Source organism: Monopterus albus, unplaced genomic scaffold (assembly GCF_001952655.1).
Source record: "Monopterus albus unplaced genomic scaffold, M_albus_1.0 scaffold355.1, whole genome shotgun sequence".
In the NCBI taxonomy this organism is placed as follows: Eukaryota; Metazoa; Chordata; class Actinopteri; order Synbranchiformes; family Synbranchidae; genus Monopterus; species Monopterus albus.
In genome coordinates this window covers 800479-817971 of record NW_018128235.1, presented here as the reverse complement: position 1 = coordinate 817971, position 17493 = coordinate 800479, and the positions used below count along the sequence as shown (strand labels likewise).

General features: G+C 39.9%; 2 protein-coding genes across 5 annotated transcripts; both read right to left on the bottom strand.

Moving 5' to 3' along the window:
- Positions 1 to 466: 466 nt before the first annotated feature.
- Positions 467 to 8138, bottom strand: sugct (succinyl-CoA:glutarate-CoA transferase). Its single transcript, XM_020625467.1, has 14 exons — positions 7923 to 8138; positions 7123 to 7171; positions 6527 to 6600; positions 6357 to 6442; positions 6078 to 6128; positions 5867 to 5987; positions 4912 to 5003; positions 4677 to 4820; positions 4177 to 4272; positions 3384 to 3455; positions 3081 to 3178; positions 2189 to 2291; positions 1425 to 1488; positions 467 to 913 (listed from the first exon to the last, which is right to left on the bottom strand). Exons 3-14 carry the CDS (start codon positions 6573 to 6575, stop codon positions 750 to 752), a joined length of 1140 nt encoding a protein of 379 aa, XP_020481123.1. The 5' UTR covers positions 6576 to 6600; positions 7123 to 7171; positions 7923 to 8138; the 3' UTR covers positions 467 to 749.
- Positions 8139 to 8517: 379 nt separating this feature from the next.
- nub1 (negative regulator of ubiquitin-like proteins 1) lies at positions 8518 to 17142 on the bottom strand. 4 transcript variants are annotated; one of them, XM_020625456.1, is made up of 14 exons: positions 16927 to 17035; positions 15454 to 15743; positions 14666 to 14730; positions 14525 to 14589; positions 14163 to 14330; positions 13483 to 13571; positions 13303 to 13409; positions 13038 to 13224; positions 12764 to 12871; positions 12520 to 12672; positions 10309 to 10455; positions 9948 to 10022; positions 9685 to 9868; positions 8518 to 9261 (listed from the first exon to the last, which is right to left on the bottom strand). In XM_020625456.1, exons 2-14 carry the CDS (start codon positions 15736 to 15738, stop codon positions 9140 to 9142), a joined length of 1755 nt encoding a protein of 584 aa, XP_020481112.1. In that variant the 5' UTR covers positions 15739 to 15743; positions 16927 to 17035; the 3' UTR covers positions 8518 to 9139. The 4 variants fall into 4 exon arrangements, with proteins under 4 accessions (XP_020481112.1, XP_020481114.1, XP_020481115.1 ...); XM_020625458.1 differs by lacking the exon at positions 16927 to 17035 and adding an exon at positions 16807 to 16899; XM_020625459.1 differs by lacking the exon at positions 16927 to 17035 and adding an exon at positions 15869 to 16780.
- Between the last annotated feature and the right edge of the window lie 351 nt (positions 17143 to 17493).

Here is a 17493-nt window from a genome sequence, read left to right as displayed (position 1 = left end):
ATTTGTTAAAAACGTTTGAAATATCCAATAAATTTCGTTCCACTTCATGATTGTGTCCCACTTGTTGTTGATTCTTCACAAAAAATTACAGTTTTATATCTTTATGTTTGAAGCCTGAAATGTGGCAAAAGGTCGCAAAGTTCAAGGGGGCCAAATACTTTCGCAAGGCACTGTAATACATTATGTGTACTGATTGTGCTTGGTGTACACTGGGTGTGCTTGTGTCCAAACCATCTCAATCTGGCCTCTCTGACCCTGTCCCCAAAATAGCCGACCTCAGCTGTCCCTCTGATGTGCTCATTCCTAATCCTGTCCATCCTGGTCCCTCCTAAACAGAACCTCAAAATCTTGCTCCATTCAAATGAATAGGGAAATTCTAATTCACCATAATTTCAGCTAGCAAAACCATTCAGGTGTCAAAATGTTCAGCATTTTCAGGGCAATTTTTCAGCACCCAGCATCCATACGCATTTTCTTCAGAAAATGCAATTCTCTAGTTTTATTTGTTAATGAAGTGAAATAAAAAAAAAAAATCTATACTCTTTATAGGGTAATAACTTGTCAGACTTCCTTCCTTCTTTGGTCATTTTTCTTTTTCCTTCATTACTTCATTTCTTGGTTACTTCCTTCCTTCCTTTTCCCATTGTTCCTGCTTTCTTCCCTCCTTTTCATCCTTCCTTCTGCCTTTCCTTAAAACAACCATTTTTTTATTTGTTATTTATTCAGCTAAAATCTTTTTATCATTGGAATCAGGATACATCATTCTGGGCCACCACCCCTGACTCCAGCAGCACCTTGATGACATCTTCAGTGTAAGTCAAGGTGTGACGCAGCACCTGCACCGTGTGCTGACCAATCAGAGGAGGTGGAGTCGGTGAGCTGAGGGAGAAGCTACTGAAACGAACGGCTGGACCTGATGGTAAAATGAAAAACAAAAAAGCGGTTATTCATCTAATAGATAAAAACTCTGTGTATTGTTAGTGAGTGTGGGATAAAAGTTTCACAAAGGAAAGAAGAAATCAAAAAAGAAAGTAAGCAAAGAATGAAGTTTGGAAGGATTATTTAACATCATCATCATCATCATTATTAGCTAAATTTTAACTAATTTGTTATCTACATTCAACGGAAACCAAGCGCTGTCACTTAGCCCACCCCGCTGGGTGAGACAGGGATCGGAGGAACGAGGCCGCGGCCCACAGCTCAGTGGTCACTGATTAGCTCACAAGTTTCATGATTTGACAGTTTTTGCCTAGAAAACACCAACACCGAGTCAACTGGTAAATTATGAATGTTTTCCTGCTTCTGGCTTAGAAGACAAATTAGACTGTGACTATACGGTGGAGGACAAACAGCTTCCTGTGAGTGAATAAAACACTGAACTCTGTCAAATCAAGCAGGACATGTGTGTGTGTGCATGTGCTGACCGGGTATAGAGATACGTCCTGATGTCGGATGGTTTATTTCTTGGATGAGGCCGTTGTGTTTCACCTGCAGACAAACAAATACTGATGTGTAAAGCCAGGCAGACACTGCTTTTCTCATTCATCTTGCACAGTGTTTACGCACACTACGTCTGAAGCTGTGACTTGTCTTCTCACACTGTACATTGCTTGCACTGATTTATATACATGATAAAAAAAACAAAAAACAATATTGGATTTTTTGTAGATTTGGCTGCATGGACTGGCTGTTTTCTGACCTGAATAGGTTAAAAACCAAAGTTAGAGAGATATCTTCACTGTGAGGGGAGGGGATTTTATAGGTTTTATTTTGAATGTTCATCACGCTGACTTCCTGTCAACAGTCCCGGGCATTTCTAACAGTGACTGTAAGTTGTTAAACCATTTATTACTCAAAATTTTTTCCACATCAAAAACAATTGTGACCAAAAATCCAAAAATTTGGTTAGTCAGTTTTTACATTGAAAATTATAGTAAAAAAAAACAACTAAAGTTGTATTACAGGTATTACTTGTAATACAACCTGTTTATCACAGCAAAAATGAGTAAAATAAAACCAAAACACTTATGAAAAATAATAGCTGACCTACTTTTCATGATTAAGTGACTAAGAATAAATAAAACCAAAACCTTTATACAACAGATTTGTTCACAATTTATTTTTCACAACAAAAATGAGACAAAAACGTAACAAAATAAAGAACTATGGCTGATGCTTGTCAACTCACCTGTGGATCAGAGAACACCTCCTGAATGCTGTTGATTGGTCCAACGGGAACACCTGAGCCCGCAAACCTCCTCAGCCAATTGGCCGTCGTCTCCTGCAGAAACCTGACAGAAAATTGTCATGAATTAACTATATGTATTATATTTTCACCGATGCCTGTGTCTCACTAATTCTCTTCCTTCCTTTAATAGTTTAATACACTCTACATGCTTAATTAGCTCATCAGTTAATACAGCGCAGTATTTGCTTCTTCTAGCTCTGATGGTTCTTCTATTTTTTTTTCTGATCAACATTTGCATGTTGTGACAATTTTTTCAGGTTTTATGTCGGTTCTCTTTTTATGACAACTTTGCCTTAATATGGCAATTTTCTCGATTTTTCTATAATTTGTTGCGTTTTTATGAATTAGGTTTTGAAACAATTTTTTACATTTTATGAGGCATATAATTTTTTATGACACTTTCATTCTCCTGAGTATTTGTGTTTGTTCAAGAAAAAGCTTTGCATGTTATTTTTTATTATATTTTGTTAATATTTTATGATCAATGTTAGCATTTTTCCCCTTTTTTATATAACTCTCTCATTTCATGATAAATTTGTGATGTCTCACAATATATTCTTTTTTTTTTACTTTTTCTCTTTGAGTTATTTGCCTGGCTTGCAGACTGCTAGGCTAATCGTAATAGAAGAAATATAACACTAACATCTTCCTGCCAAACTTCAGAGGTGTTTGTTGCAGCGTTAGCATGCTAAACTAAGATGGTGACAACTGTAAATATTTTACCTGCATGTTAGAATGGTGTTAGGTTTTAGCCAGGTACATACAGCCTCAGAGAGCATGGCTAGCTAAATGCCCAACCATGTTTCTGAGCTAGGTGGGAACACTGTTGTACCTCTGCGACAGCGTTTGCAGCAGCTGTTTGCGGTTCTCGACTCGCAGCTTGTTGGTTGTATATTTCGGCTCCTCTGTCAGCTTTGTCAGATCCAGGACCTGGAAGTAAACAAACAACAACAGACTACTGTACTCTCCTGCTTCATCTAGTCCAGATTTGACAAGTCTCTACGTAGCGGTTTTGGATCTAGTCCTGGTCCTATCTGGTCTGTATTTTGGAATAAGCAGCACAATTGCCCTTTTTGTATGTTTTCATGAATATAAGATCGTTTTTCACAATTCTGGAATGTTTGAAGTAACTCACCTGGCAGACTCGGACAAACTGCTCATCATTTCCCACCGCCACCACAATGTGTCCATCTCTGGTTCTAAAGCCCTGAGAGACAGAGACAGATACGTTTTAGCTCCAGACATGCTTCAAACTCTGTTTGCTCCATGTAATGCTCATCAGTTCAATTTTCTATTTAGGAAATGGCAACTAGAAAATTAGAAATTTGAATTCAGTTTTCTAAAATTGTTAATTTTCAGATCAGTGTAAAATTAAGTTTTTGGACATTTTTTGAATTTTCTCTTAATAAAATGTCCAACAGAGAAGCACAAAACATAAAAAACTGGATAGTTTTAGTTTCTATTCATTTTTGGGCCACTTGAGAGGGCAGGAGCTAAGTGCCAGCTAATGATCAGAGATTGAGCAATGCCACAATCAATCAGATGCAAATTAGGGCACCACTTAGATCACACCCTCTCAGGCAGCCCAAGAATTAATAGAAACAAGCATTACCTTGATATTTCAACTTTTTGTATTGCCATTGGACATTTTATACCCAGACAATTGAAAAAACAAGTCCAAAATCTTAATTTTAGCCTGACCTGATATTTGAAAAATACAACATTAGAAAATTTAATTCAGTTTTCAATCTCGAGCTGATAAGCATGGCGCGCACCCTGTTTTTTCTGAAACAGAAATGTTAAAAAAAAAAAGATTAGTGACACTAGATGTAACTGTTAATAACCATAACACTTTAATTTAAAAACAGAAAAACAATAGATTCATTACAAAATTAGGACATTTATGTTCCATAGTTACCAGGTGTTACCTGGTAAGGTACAATGCTCTCGTGGGCTGTTCCCCAGCGCCTCGCCTCTTTCCCAGCGTTCAGATAGTTGGACGCAATGTGGGTGAGACAGGAAACCTGAGTGAGATAGACGCTAGTGATAAACCAATTACAAAGACTTTATTGACAAAGATGACCTCACACATTTTGAATATTTTTTTCTTTAAATGTAGAAAGAGGAGAGACAACACACTGAAGAGACATCAGATCATTTTTTAACTAGATATACTGTAATATGTTAAACATTCTTAGTATAATATGCTTTTAATACTATTTTGAAAAATGTAACAAAAAATCAGAAGAAAATGTTTAGTAATATATAAAATGTGAAAACATTTTTTAGAAATTGACAAAAGAACTAAATTTTAAGAACTGCTAATAATAAAATAAAACATCTGAAAAATATTACGATAAGCAAATTTAATGAAATAAAACATCAGAAACAAACAGAAATCCCAGCAACACACACACCTGGCTGTTACCTGTGATGACAGCAAGTTGCAGTCAATGTGAACTCCCTTCCCCATCTTGTGCCGCTGCAGCAGGGCTGCCATGATGGCTCCGTGTGCATACAGCCCTGTCGCCAGGTCAGTCATGGCGACACCAGGACGCACTGGCTCGCCATCCTGACAAAGGAGACATCGACACAATTTTTGAAAAATCTAAACTTCTGTTTTTATTATTATTTTAGCTGATCAGACTCGGTTGAGGTTTAACCTCCGGCCCGGTGATGTGCATCATCCCTGACATGGCAGAGGCGATGGAGTCGTAGCCCGGACTTTGAGACTGAGGCCCTGTCTGTCCAAAACCTGAGGGGAGGGCGCAGAGAGACACATGACAGTAGAGTATTTAGAGTAAACAAAAATGTAGCATGAGAAGCAAGACATTATTGTGAGAAACTAACACCAGAAGCTAGTACAAGGAACAAGCTAGCATGAAATTGTAGCACAAAAACTGAAAAACCATCAAGAGAAGCTTGTTTGAGAAACTAGCATGCAAAACTAAAAGCTAATGCATTAAAAGATAAGCTAGTGTGAGAGCCTAATACACTGAAGCAAAACGCTGTTGTGAGATTTGACAAACTAGTATGAGACGTTAGCATGAGATGTTAGAAACTAACATTAGAAGCTAGCTAGAAAAACTACAGTGGGAAGCAAAAACTTAGTGCAAGATGTGAGATGGTAGGGTGAGAATATAGCAAGAAAAGTGACAAGCTAGTGTCAGAAGCAAGATGCTGTTGTGAAACGCAAGAAACTAGCATAGGAAGCAGCAAACTTGCAAAGGGTGCTACCATGAGAAATGAAACTAATGCATGAAGAGAAATGCTATCATGAGAAGCTAGCACAAGAAGCAAGACAGTAATGTGAGAAGCCACCAAGAGAAGCGATAAACTACTGTGAGAAATAAGAAGCTGTTGTAACAAGTTAGAAAATAGCAAGATAAGCAAGAAACTTCCAAAGGAACCTAGCACAAGGAAGTAGTACAAGAAGCAAAAAGCTGGCATGAGATGTGAGAAACTTGCAAGAGAAACTAGCATGAGAAACATGAAGTTAGTATGAGGAGCAAAACGCTAGAACAAAAAGAACTATGTTAGCATGACAAGCAAGAAACTAGCATAAGAATCTAGCACAAGATGTAAGAAGGCAGCAGGAGAAGCAAGCCACTGGTGCACCTGATATGGAGCAGTAGATGAGCTGTGGGTTGGTCCTGCTCAGTTGCTTGTAGCCTAAACCCATGTGATACAGTTTCCCTGGCAGGAAATTCTCAACCAGCACATCACACATTTCTGCTAACTGGCACACAAACAAATACATCAAGAAAAAGGATGATGGGCTTTGAAAAGACAAAACAACTGAGCAACTCACTGCTTTGGAGTGTCATACCTCCTGGATGATCTGGGGTCCTCTGGGATGCTTCAGGTCCACAGCAATGCTCTGAAACCAGACAATTGGTCCCCAGGGGTTACAAGTTAGTTATTTTGCATCTTGCAAAAAAAAAAAAAAACTGTAAACAGATTCAAGAAAACTACAGATTACGCAAAACAATTTAAGATACAATGACAAAAAACTTAGAAAAATGCACAAGTAAGCTTTTTGTGTTTTTACTTAATTTAATCAATTTTTTTTCGCATCTCTGTCATGTTGACACAATCACACACTTACTTTCTTGTTGCGGTTGACACTGAGGAAGTAGGCGCTCTCTGAGCTGACAAATGGGGGACCCCAGGCTCTGGTGTCATCGCCTGTGCCTGTCCATAAAAAAAGAGCAAACAAAAAATCTGTCACAATCAATTTCTTCACGAGGTAGACAAACATAGGTGTCAGCAACTCACCCGGTTTCTCCACTTTAATCACCTCTGCGCCAAGATCTCCCAGGATCATGGTGGCGAAGGGACCAGCCAGAACTCTGTGAAAAGAGGGCATTCTGTAAAGTGAGGACATTTTAGACCACAAGGACAAGGGTGTCCACATAATTCTGGACACACAGCAGACTTGATTTTATGCTCCCATCTGTTTTTACAAAATGTGTGCAGTTTGTATCTTTAGCAGAAGATTGTAGAACCATGCTCAGAGGTGTAAAAATATGTAATACAGGGCCTTGACTTTTACACCATGAAAACATGTTGAGAATGTTCTTAATGTATGTTGAAATAAATCTTTTCATAAAGATTAATATCACTACATTTTACTTTTACCGGTGTTAGGTGTTTCGGTGTAGCAGCAGTATGACAGTGGGACAGTGGGAAGGGAAGTTCACATAGCACAATGGATAGCATATTTCATTCATGCAGCAGACATTCAAGAAAAATAATTGTGTGATTTGAGTAATGGGGGCCTGTGCCCCAGTAAAGCTTTGTCTAGCAACACCCCTGTGTCAGAGATTTAAACTGAAGACTGATCCCAGGGGCTGAGGAAAACCAAACATTACCTAGTCAAGTCCAACACCCGGACACCATCCAACGGTCGAACACTTTCTCCTGTTAAAATGACACAAACATTGAGATGACAAGAAACCAGATGTTGGAGCCTGAGTCATGCGACTGGATGGATGTAGGTCTCATCCAGCCTGGGAACACCTCAGGGTCCCCCAGGAGGACTTGGTGTCACTAAGCAGAGAAATGTCTGGGTGGTGCTGGACCTGCTGCCCTTGCGTTCACTCCTGCATCTCATCCTGATTCAGCGAGTTCACCGGCCCATGTGGGGAAGGCGGCGGTGGTCGTGGCTTTATTAGCATCTATTTAGATATTCATAGATCCCGGAATGCACAATGAGTGACAAATGTTGAGGCCTATTACAGAGGTTCACTGAACTTTTTTTAGACTGTATTAGACTTTATCTTGTTTATAGCAGGTAAATTTTGTATGCAAACCTAAATATCAAAATGCTTTGGAGTGGAACTTTAACTGCTGTAGCGCATATAGTCATCGGGACAAGTGCAGGCTATTTTTATGGTCAGATCAATGATTCTTCAAGACACAAGGCAAACCAGAATCAGACTTTGACCTGCGGCTATGGTTAAAGTTAATTTATTAAAATAGACCAAAGGTCCAGTGAAGGCTTATAAGAACACGCAGGTGTTTCCACCAAACTTCGCTCACTGTTCTTTGAATTTAATGATATCTGTGGCATTTTAATACGGTTTCAAGCGTATAGCCTACATAGTCAGTCACTAGCTGGCAGCAACAGAGTTGGAGGCCAGCGGGGCTGTCTACTTACTTCTTTTCTTACCTGTATGTATCTGTCCGGCGGCGTTACGTTGGTCACGTGTAACCGCGCGATTCGCTGACAGCGGAGGGGTGACCGCGGGGGCCGACAGGCGGGCGAAAACGGCGTCTTAACGCTCCCAAACAAACCGACATGATATCCACACCGGTTAGCATCGAGCTACAACAACCATCGCACTTCCGGTTTTTCAAAGTCAAAGCCCGTTTGGTTTAAGATTTACCAGGATTATGTTCTGTATTTATGTAAAGCTCACCTGAATCCAAGAAATAAAAACATTTTCCTAATCGATATGTTTAAAAAGTTGTCATATTTGTCTATTAATGTTACTGTTTTATAATTTCCTTTACATACACAATAATTTATCATTATAACGAAGAAGTAATGAGGAAATGTAGGCGCTAAATCATGTAAAATCGGTAATAATGATAAATAAAACCTAGAACATCAGTAAAAAGACTGGGAGAAGAGAAAAATCCCAATAGAACAACCAAATATCCAAGAGTGCTAAAAATAAAACAATTTTAAAGTGTCAAACACGTAAAATTGTTACATAAAAAGCAATTGTCATAAAAATGATCAAACAATTGTCAAAAAAAGCACAAAAGGTCCAAAAAAATGCAAATGATACAGGCTGGTTCATCACCAAACTCCATTCACATTTCCTTAAAATTTAGTTTGCCAGCACAACTTCTACTTTTTTTTTTTTTTTAATGTATTGATTATCAAATATATGTTAGTAATTGCTGTCCTGTTTCTTAAACTCAGCTTTTCCCATAAACAAGCAAACAACAATCCTTAATTTTGTTAATTGGCTCCACTGACATGAAATCATCATGAAATTAATTTAAACAAACTCAAACCCAAACTGTCACAAACATAAATTTTACTTATTGTTAGGACAACAACAAAATAAAATTTCCCTAAGCCAGACTGTCAGTGTAAAAGGAGCAGCTCTTTGGTTTCTCCAAAAAACAGAGTTAGAAGCGAGTTGTCACAGAATTTAGAAACAAACATTGAAAAACAAAAACATCAGAAACAAAAAACATTCAGTGGAACAAACTGAAAGCTTTGTAGTCTTTCTTTACTTTCTTCTTTAAACATGTATAGTGCAAATCAACAAAGTGTGAAGCCATTTTTTGTCAGTCAATATTTAATTAAATTCAAAGTCTTTGCCTCCACTGAACAACTGCCAATGAACTTCTTGAAACATGTGCACAACCTCAGCTCAAGTAGCCCTTCATGGCAGCAATGAGTTCAGCCTCCTCATCCAGTGTCAAGTCCAGGTAGTCCTCCTCATGGCGGGAGATGTCCCCCAGCAGTTCGTGGACCAGCTCATCATCCTCTGAGGAGAGAGAATGCGGTAAGGGCATGTTGAAGATATGTGAAGGAATAAAAAACTGGGCCAAAATCTCCCCCCAAAAAAGATACATTTTACAAGATAGAGTAATAACATTTTAAAAATATTGGAGATTTTTTCAAAAAGATGCCCTAAAATATTAATACATTAACAAAATCTCTTTAAAAAAATCTGAAAATTCCTAAGGCGAGTAGGGGATAGCGATTTGCCCCTTGGCAGAAGTTTGCGCTCTCTGAGTGATGTCTAGTTAAATTTTACTAAGATGTCTAAAGCATGAGAAAATATGTCTTAAAGCTTGGAAATATACAGTATATTAACACCATACTACTAATAATATGATCAACTAAAAATGTCAAATATCTAAAACATTTTAGACTAAAAGCTGTTAGAGGTGTAGGTGCATCTCACCTGGGGAGGTAGATGAGGGGGTGGGCGCCGAGGACGAGGATGGGGACGAAGAAGCGGAAGACATGGTGGGTGAGGTCAAGACACCCTGGTTGTCCAGCAGCAGCTGAGTTGCTGACTGGACGTCACCAGCCGTCAGTTGCAGCGCCTCTTCGGCCACACTGGGCTCAAAGCCTAGATCCAGTAGCTGGAAGAACACAAATGGGAAAAGGTTTTAGTCTAATGGGGTCCAGGGTCCGACTTAGAGCGGGAACCAGTTTCAGTACCTGCTCCATCTGGTCCGGACAGAGCTGTGTGTTGTTATTGGAGGCCTGAGCAGCCAGACCAGAGTCCAGGAGGATCTAGAAAGAGGAATCATGTCAGAAAACTGGAAATATGCAAGTAACATATTCAAAATGTTTTAAATACACTACTAAATATGAATGACATTGGAAAATTCTGCAAAAATAAAAACATAAAAAATGCATAACATCAGAAAAAACGTGTTTAAAAAAATCACTATATGAATGAATATGATCATGAATTTTTGTGTACTATTTATATATGCTGCATATTTCAAAAGCTGATGCGTCAGTATTTCTAAATAGCTATACCAACGCTAGCCACAGTGTGAAGACAGACACTGACCGCGGACGCTCGGTTGATGTCTCCGTTGGCACGCTTAAGTGCTTGGGCAGCGTCTTTCCTCGAGTACCCAAGCTCCGTCAGCATGGATATAGCCTCCATCCTTGCCGCCCTCCGCTGCTGCTCACGCTGCTTCAGCTGCTCACGCTCCTGAGATGCACACAGGTTTGTCTCATTGTCGGGACATTTTTCTACACAGAGGACATTTAGCATGTAGTGTTTTTATGTCTTGTCAAAGTTGTTCTTGCTTTTTTGCGTCTTTATGACTATATGGCACAGGAAATTTCTACACTGTTGAGACATTCAGAGTTTTTTTGGGGAGTGGTTGCATTTTCCCCTTTATTAGGTATATACTTATATGAAAGTACGTTGCTGAGAGGCAGACAGGAAATGGGGAGACCTGCAGCATAGGTTGGTGGCTGGACTCGATCTGATGATGTCGCACGCACACTGGTATGTAGTGCACCATATCAGGGCGCCCCGTGTTTTATCATTAATTATTGTGTGTTAGTATGCGTTTAGGGGTGGGGGTGGCTCAGGAGGTAGAGGCAGGCAAGTTTATTTATACAACACATTTTCATACACAAAGGTATTTCAAAGTGCTTAACACAGAGCACACAGATAAAATATTAAAATGCATATATAGATAAAACATTGGAATGTGAATTAGTTCAAATTAAAGGCAACAATAACACAACTACACAAAGTAGCAACATGCAGGTGTAGAGACCCGGTATTTTTATTCTCATTGGTCATCCCCTAATCACAGGGTTGGTGGTTCAATCCCCAGCTTTTCCAGTCCACACGTCCAAGTGTCCTCGGGCAAAACACTATATGTCCCCAAAGTGTCCCAGATGGGAGTTGTGTGTGAATGGACAAACATATGTTAGTGAATGGGTGAACAAGTAGTAGCACTTTGAGTACTATGGTGGTGTAAATGTCCACAAAGTCACTGATTTCCTCGCGTTCCTGTAGAAGTGAGTTTCCCAAAACAATTTGCCCCAGAGTCGGTATAGCTGTTAGGCAGAATTTTTACTTCAAGTCTCACTTGCCTTATTAATCTTTGTGTTACATGTAAGTAGTATATCATACAATTTAATGTCCCCCATTTGGTGCTGGATGGTTAATATTTGAATACTTTATATGCTGCTGATGAACTTCCTTTGCTTTACACGTGTTGCATCTCTGCTTGTTTCATTCATTTTATTCACTCATGAGTACATGACAACATATCTGCTTCACCGATAACGTTGTAAATTTAGATTAGAGATGGGCATTTCAAGATAAAATACTATTCGGTCCTCAATGGTAACTATTCAACGATTACTTGGCCCCCACCACTGCACTGCATCTCCTTGTCAGTCATTTTCTCAGAGTAGTTCCACACAGAACCTTTTGATGACTGCTGCTGGAGTCAATCCACAGGGATTAGCGGACATTGAGAAACTGTCCCGCAGAAGCCGGTTCAGCTTCTGGTCCAGGTTGAGCTGGTTCCACGTCCAAGACGGGTAATTTGTGGTGAGGTGTATAAATTTAAATGTTACACTGTAACAATCTGACAACTTGCGTAGACCCGTTCAAGGCAAAGAGCTTAAAAGGTAACCATTTGTGTTTTTATTTCCAGTTTTCACAGTGCTACCTGTGCTGACGAGATCCTGGTCTTGTGGCTCAGACAATAAAATGACTGTAACCATCAGAGACTCTACTGTTATCATCGATATCGACTGCTGCAGGTAGAAAAGCTTTGTACAAGTGCAAGTCGATTACCAGTTTTTTTTCATTTGCATTGTTGTAATGGTTTATCATTTGTTTGAGTTTGTTGCATATTTCTACCAGTTTTCATGTCTTAATGATAACTTCTGATAACTCGTTTTTGTTCTATTTTGTTGTGTCATATGTTCGACAATATTTTGCATCTTCATGACAGCCCTTGTTTTATACACAGCAGAAAATATCTACACTGTCAGGACACTTCTGTGCTGTGAGGACATTCATACTGTTCTGTTATAGCTGTTAAAAGTCATTTTAATGTTTATTTCAGTTATGGACATCTTGTTTTTCCCCTGTGTCTGAACTGATAAGTGAAGTATAGTCCTGTGGCTGACACTGGGTGAGGAGATGGATTTATTGTTTAAATAGCTTGTCAAAGAATCTGGAGTACCATGGACAAAACACCTACATTGTGGAGACATTCTTACAAACTATGTGTGTTACCTGTCTACGGTTGCTGATGAGCATGGCAGCCTCGTGCACATCCCCCCAGCAGGCTCGCAGGCCGAGCCGGACTTCTCTCTCAGTGAAACCCAGCGCCATCAGCTTCCCCATCTTCTCAGGGTCTGGACGCAGGCGCTCGTAGAGAGACTCCACCTGAGGACAAATGCAGCAGCCCAGATTAGACAGGAAGCAGAAAAGTTACTAAAATAAAAGACAAATAACTGAAGAACAAAGCCAGAGTTACTTTGGACAGCTGGTGTTGGGCCTGTGAGTCATCTCCGTCGACATAGGACAGGAGACTCTGGAGGAGATGGAGCCGGAGGAACAACACCTCCTCTCTGCCGGTGTTCCCCTGAGAACACATGAGTGGAAACAGGAGACAAGAAGATGCGTTTTTGAACTCTAGAGCATTCTACTGGATTGACAAATTTACTTGTTAGTCGGCTAGCACTAGCTTTGGACTGGTGGTTAGTCTTTTGCAGGAAGTAAACCTTGGGGAAACCCTTGGTGTGTCTAACCTTGATCTGGAGCAGTCTCTGCTTCTGCTCTCCATAACACTGCAGGAAACACTCCTCAGCCCTCTGCAGTCGACTCTTGGCATCGCTCAAACACGACAGGGCCTCCAGCGCTCGGTAACACCACACAATATCCAGCTGCAGGACGCCATAGTTGTCAACTGAGCTGAGCAGCACTGAGCCAAACGTGCTGCAGAGAAACACACAAATGCGTTTGTCATGCCACAGGAAAATGCGTTATTAACCACCGAGCCAAATTTGCTGGTACCTGAACTGGTGGTCGGCCTGAAGCAGGTGACAAAGAGCATTGTCATACTGCTTCCTCTTCATCAGTGAGCGGCCTTTCTCGTGGAAACCCATGGCAAGGATCAGAGCCTGATGACACACAGAGTTTGGACACTAGCCTAATCATGTGATGAAAACACAAGTTAAAATCTTTCTGACGTACCTTCCTCTCCCGGTCAGGGATCTTCAGGGGATTGCCCTTCTGGTCCGCAATCTCCAGGAAGGGCATTGTGTCTGGGTCTTCACTACCATCTGATGGACACAAAAAGAGGCTTGATTAGCTTAACATAAATACTGAAAATAGAGGGAACTTGATAGCTTTCCTAAGCAGAAAAACTGGGAAAGGGGGACCCGGCCAGCTTTGCTTAGCTTATAGGCTGGAAATGGGGGAACTGGTATCTTAGCTGAGATTAAATACTGAAAACAAGGGGGACAGCTAGTTTACCTTGGCATAACAACTGGAAATGAGGAAACAGCTAGCCTAGTTTAGCATACAGACTGGAAACAGGTTACAGCTATCTTAGCATAAACACTAAACACCAGAAAAAAGCATTATTAAATTTGCATATGACTGAAAGTGGGAAACTGCTAGATTATCTTAGCATAAAGACAGGAAACAACCAATTTAGTTTAACATGAACAATGGAAATGGGTAAACTGCCAGCTTAGTTGATTGTTAATAATGGAAGCAGGGAGAAGCAGCTAACTTATGCTCAAAGCCTTGAAGACTGTTGAAGCAGCTAGATTAGAATATCATAAAGTCAAGAAACAACTGGAAACGACTATCTTAGCTTAGCATACAGATCACTAATGCTTGGCTTAGCAAGAGCTGTGAGGGTGTACCTCGCTCTGACAGGATCTGGAAGCCTTTGTAGGTCCTCTGGAGGCCGTCGCTCTGGTTCTTCTCCTCCTCCTCATCTTTGCTTATCTGCTGCTTCAACTCGGCATCACTCACTTTCAGCACCATCAGCCGGCTGTGGTTTGTTACACCTTGACAGTTGAGACGTTGGTCTAATGGATCCACATACACATTCTATTATTTTAATGACTGTTTTAGTAAGTTACTGACTGGTTTCAGTTAATTACTGACCAGATGCAGTTGATTATTTACTAGTTTTGGTGGTTGCAGACTAGTTTCAGTGGGTTATTGACCATGTCAGAGGGTTGCTGTTTCAGTGGTTAACAATCGTTGTAATGCTACTGACCTGCAGTCAGAGTTTTCCCGTTCAGAATGAGTTTGACAGACTTGAGGCCGAACTCTTCCCTGATCCTGCAGCACAGAAACTGTTAACACCGAACACCTAACTGCTATGTTTAACTAGTGCAGGAGACATAATGTTGTGTACCTGTCCAGCAACTCTTGAACCAGCACGTCCAGTCTCATCTCCAGATAGTCTTTTGACTTCAGATCCTGAAAACAATCACGCTCAGTTTAGCTTGAGACCCAGGACCTAATTTTTTTTTTTTATGTCCGACTGTTCAAGATCAAGATCAAAGATTTTTATCAGCAATTCACTATATGTGCAGGACATACAGAAAAATAGAAATACTGTTTCTCTCTCACCTAATGTTGAACATGCAAACTAAAGTAGAATAAAAATACTAGCTTATTTTAGCTTTCAGTTGCTATTGCTCACTATTTTAAATAAAAGTGAAAATCCCTGGTCAATTCAACCTCTTGTAAAACATTTCTCAAAGTCCAATTAAAACAAAAATCTTTGGTGCCAAGCTACATCCTACACTGACTAGCTTGTACCTACCTTCCTACTACCCGCAAGAGCTCTGATGCTAAATAAGCTTGTATCACAATGGCCTGCATCAATACCCATCCCAATACTGAACCGTTAACATACAGTGCCTATAAAAGGTATTCACCCCCTTGGATGTTTTACCATTTTATTGATTTTATAAATCAATCATGATCAATATAATTAGGCTTTTTTGACAAAAAAAATTCCAAAAAAACCTCTTTAATGTCAAAGTGAAAACAGGTTTCTACAAAGTAATGTCAATTAAATAAAAATATGCAATGTGAGATATATATATAACAAAATAAAACATAAAACAAGCATCAGACATGATAGAGATCCATTAAAATACACCTCTATCAAAACTGGTCTGTCAGTCTCAGTACCTTTCTGCAGTCTCGGGGCAGCTGCAGCTCTAGAGTGGCAACACTGGTCTCCCTGAAAATTCGGTTCCCTTTGCCTCTCTCCACCGCTCGGACTCGGATCAGCTCAAGGGCAGCCCCAACCTCTGATGCTGACAGACCTAAGAGGGGGGTGTAACGTTTGGTCAGCTCCTGCATATGCTCTGCACTGGGGTGACCATCGTCACTAGTGTACGGTGGGTTCCAAAGCTTGATCTTCTCCTGCTTCAGCAGGTTCTTCAACTTGGCCTCCGTGTTCTGCTCCGACATCGTGTCTGAAACAAAACCACAAGACTTTAGACAAGTTCTCCTACATCAGGAAGGTCCTCGGTTCAAAATGTTTGGTATTGGACTCCTTCAGTTGTAAAGCTAGTATAAAGGATCTGGGAATTGAACCAACCCTCCAGTTGGGAGACAACCCGCTCTAACTCCCGCACCACAGCTGCCTCAAGCAGTCTTGAATGAAGCTTTTTATTACCACCCCCTGCTGTCACCGCCTGTAGTGTAGTTCAATTCTTATGATTACCCAGCGTACATACTGGTTACTAGGTAAGACGAATCAAACCTTTTGAGTTTCTCAGTATACATTACATAGGTCTATATGGCAAGCAGCCCGATTGGCATCATGTTAAAGTAAAGCATTTTTAATCCTGCCATTGGTATCGGCTTTATTTAGCTGATCCTTTACAGCATCATGTTTGTATGATAGTGTTATTTCACATTAATAAGCTGCAGATCACCAACACATTTACAGCATATATTGTGCAATAGTAGCTTATCATACTTAATTTCATACTCAGAAAAATCCACTGATTGTATCAAAAGCTGTGTGTGGAGTACGAGTGTAATACTGAACGGTGTCTGTAGCAAGCACTTTGTCACACAGCACTCGTATGTTTTAACGCTATTTATGGTTGAAATGCTTTAATTTATTTAGCTGGCAGTTAAGTTGGCATCATATATATGCCGAGTAGACAGGAGAATGTGACAGCCTTTGTCAGTGTCATTTGTAAAGTAGCTATATCATATGGCGCACTGATTTTGAGCCATAGCTGTAAACATCTTGAGACTGAAAACGCCTTTTAGGTGTATTATGGAAAACAGAGTCAGTGTTTAGAGTTAGAACTTGACATATGGTCACTTAAAGCGTTCTCTCTGTAAAACAAGCTTCTGGTGTTTAAATGCTAATTAAAAGCACGTAGCTCTGTATTAACCTAGCATATCCGTGTTTTTCGCTGACGTTTTGCCAAAAATTATGTTAAGAAACGATAAAATGAAGGTACAGGTACAGTGGCTATAAGCTTAACTTAAAACGACAACACGTTATTAGCATACAACCTGATTAGCAAGAATAAAATAAATGCGGCTCGGTTAGCTGCTAGCTTCAAACAAAGCTGGTTTCTCCGGTTTGTGCTTTAAATTGTGCCAAAAATTCGTGTAAATATTTCCGCGAGTAACCTGGAAGTTAGAGAAGCTGACTCGCAGAGGAAACCGTCCGTTAAACACTTTCTTCAGCTCAATTAAGTTGTTTTGGTGTATTTGTTGTTTCAGGGAAATGAAAAATATGTCTCACTCTGAACGCGTTTGGTAATCCCGTTTATGCGATCTGCGCCACAGCCGAAGTCAAGCGAGGGAAATTGGAATGCTGAAATATAGACGATCTTTGGTTATCTACGGTAACACACAAGGGTTAAACGTACTGGAGTTTGCCTTTTTACATCAGGTAATAAAAACAAACTAGAACAAACTAGAGAAATGCATTTTCTGAAGAAACTGCGTATGGATGCTGAGTGCTGAAAGATCGCCCTGAAAATGCTGAACATTTTGACACCTAAATAGTTTTTTTAATTGAAAGTATGCTGAAGTAGAATTTTCCCATTCATTTCAATGGGGCAAGATTTTCAGAATAAAGCTAAATATTTCAAAGTTATTAAGTTTAGAAAAATTCTGAAGAGAGGCACGAATGTCCTTGAAGAACTGAACATTGTGATACCTGAAATAGCTGAAAGTATGCTGAAGTAGAAT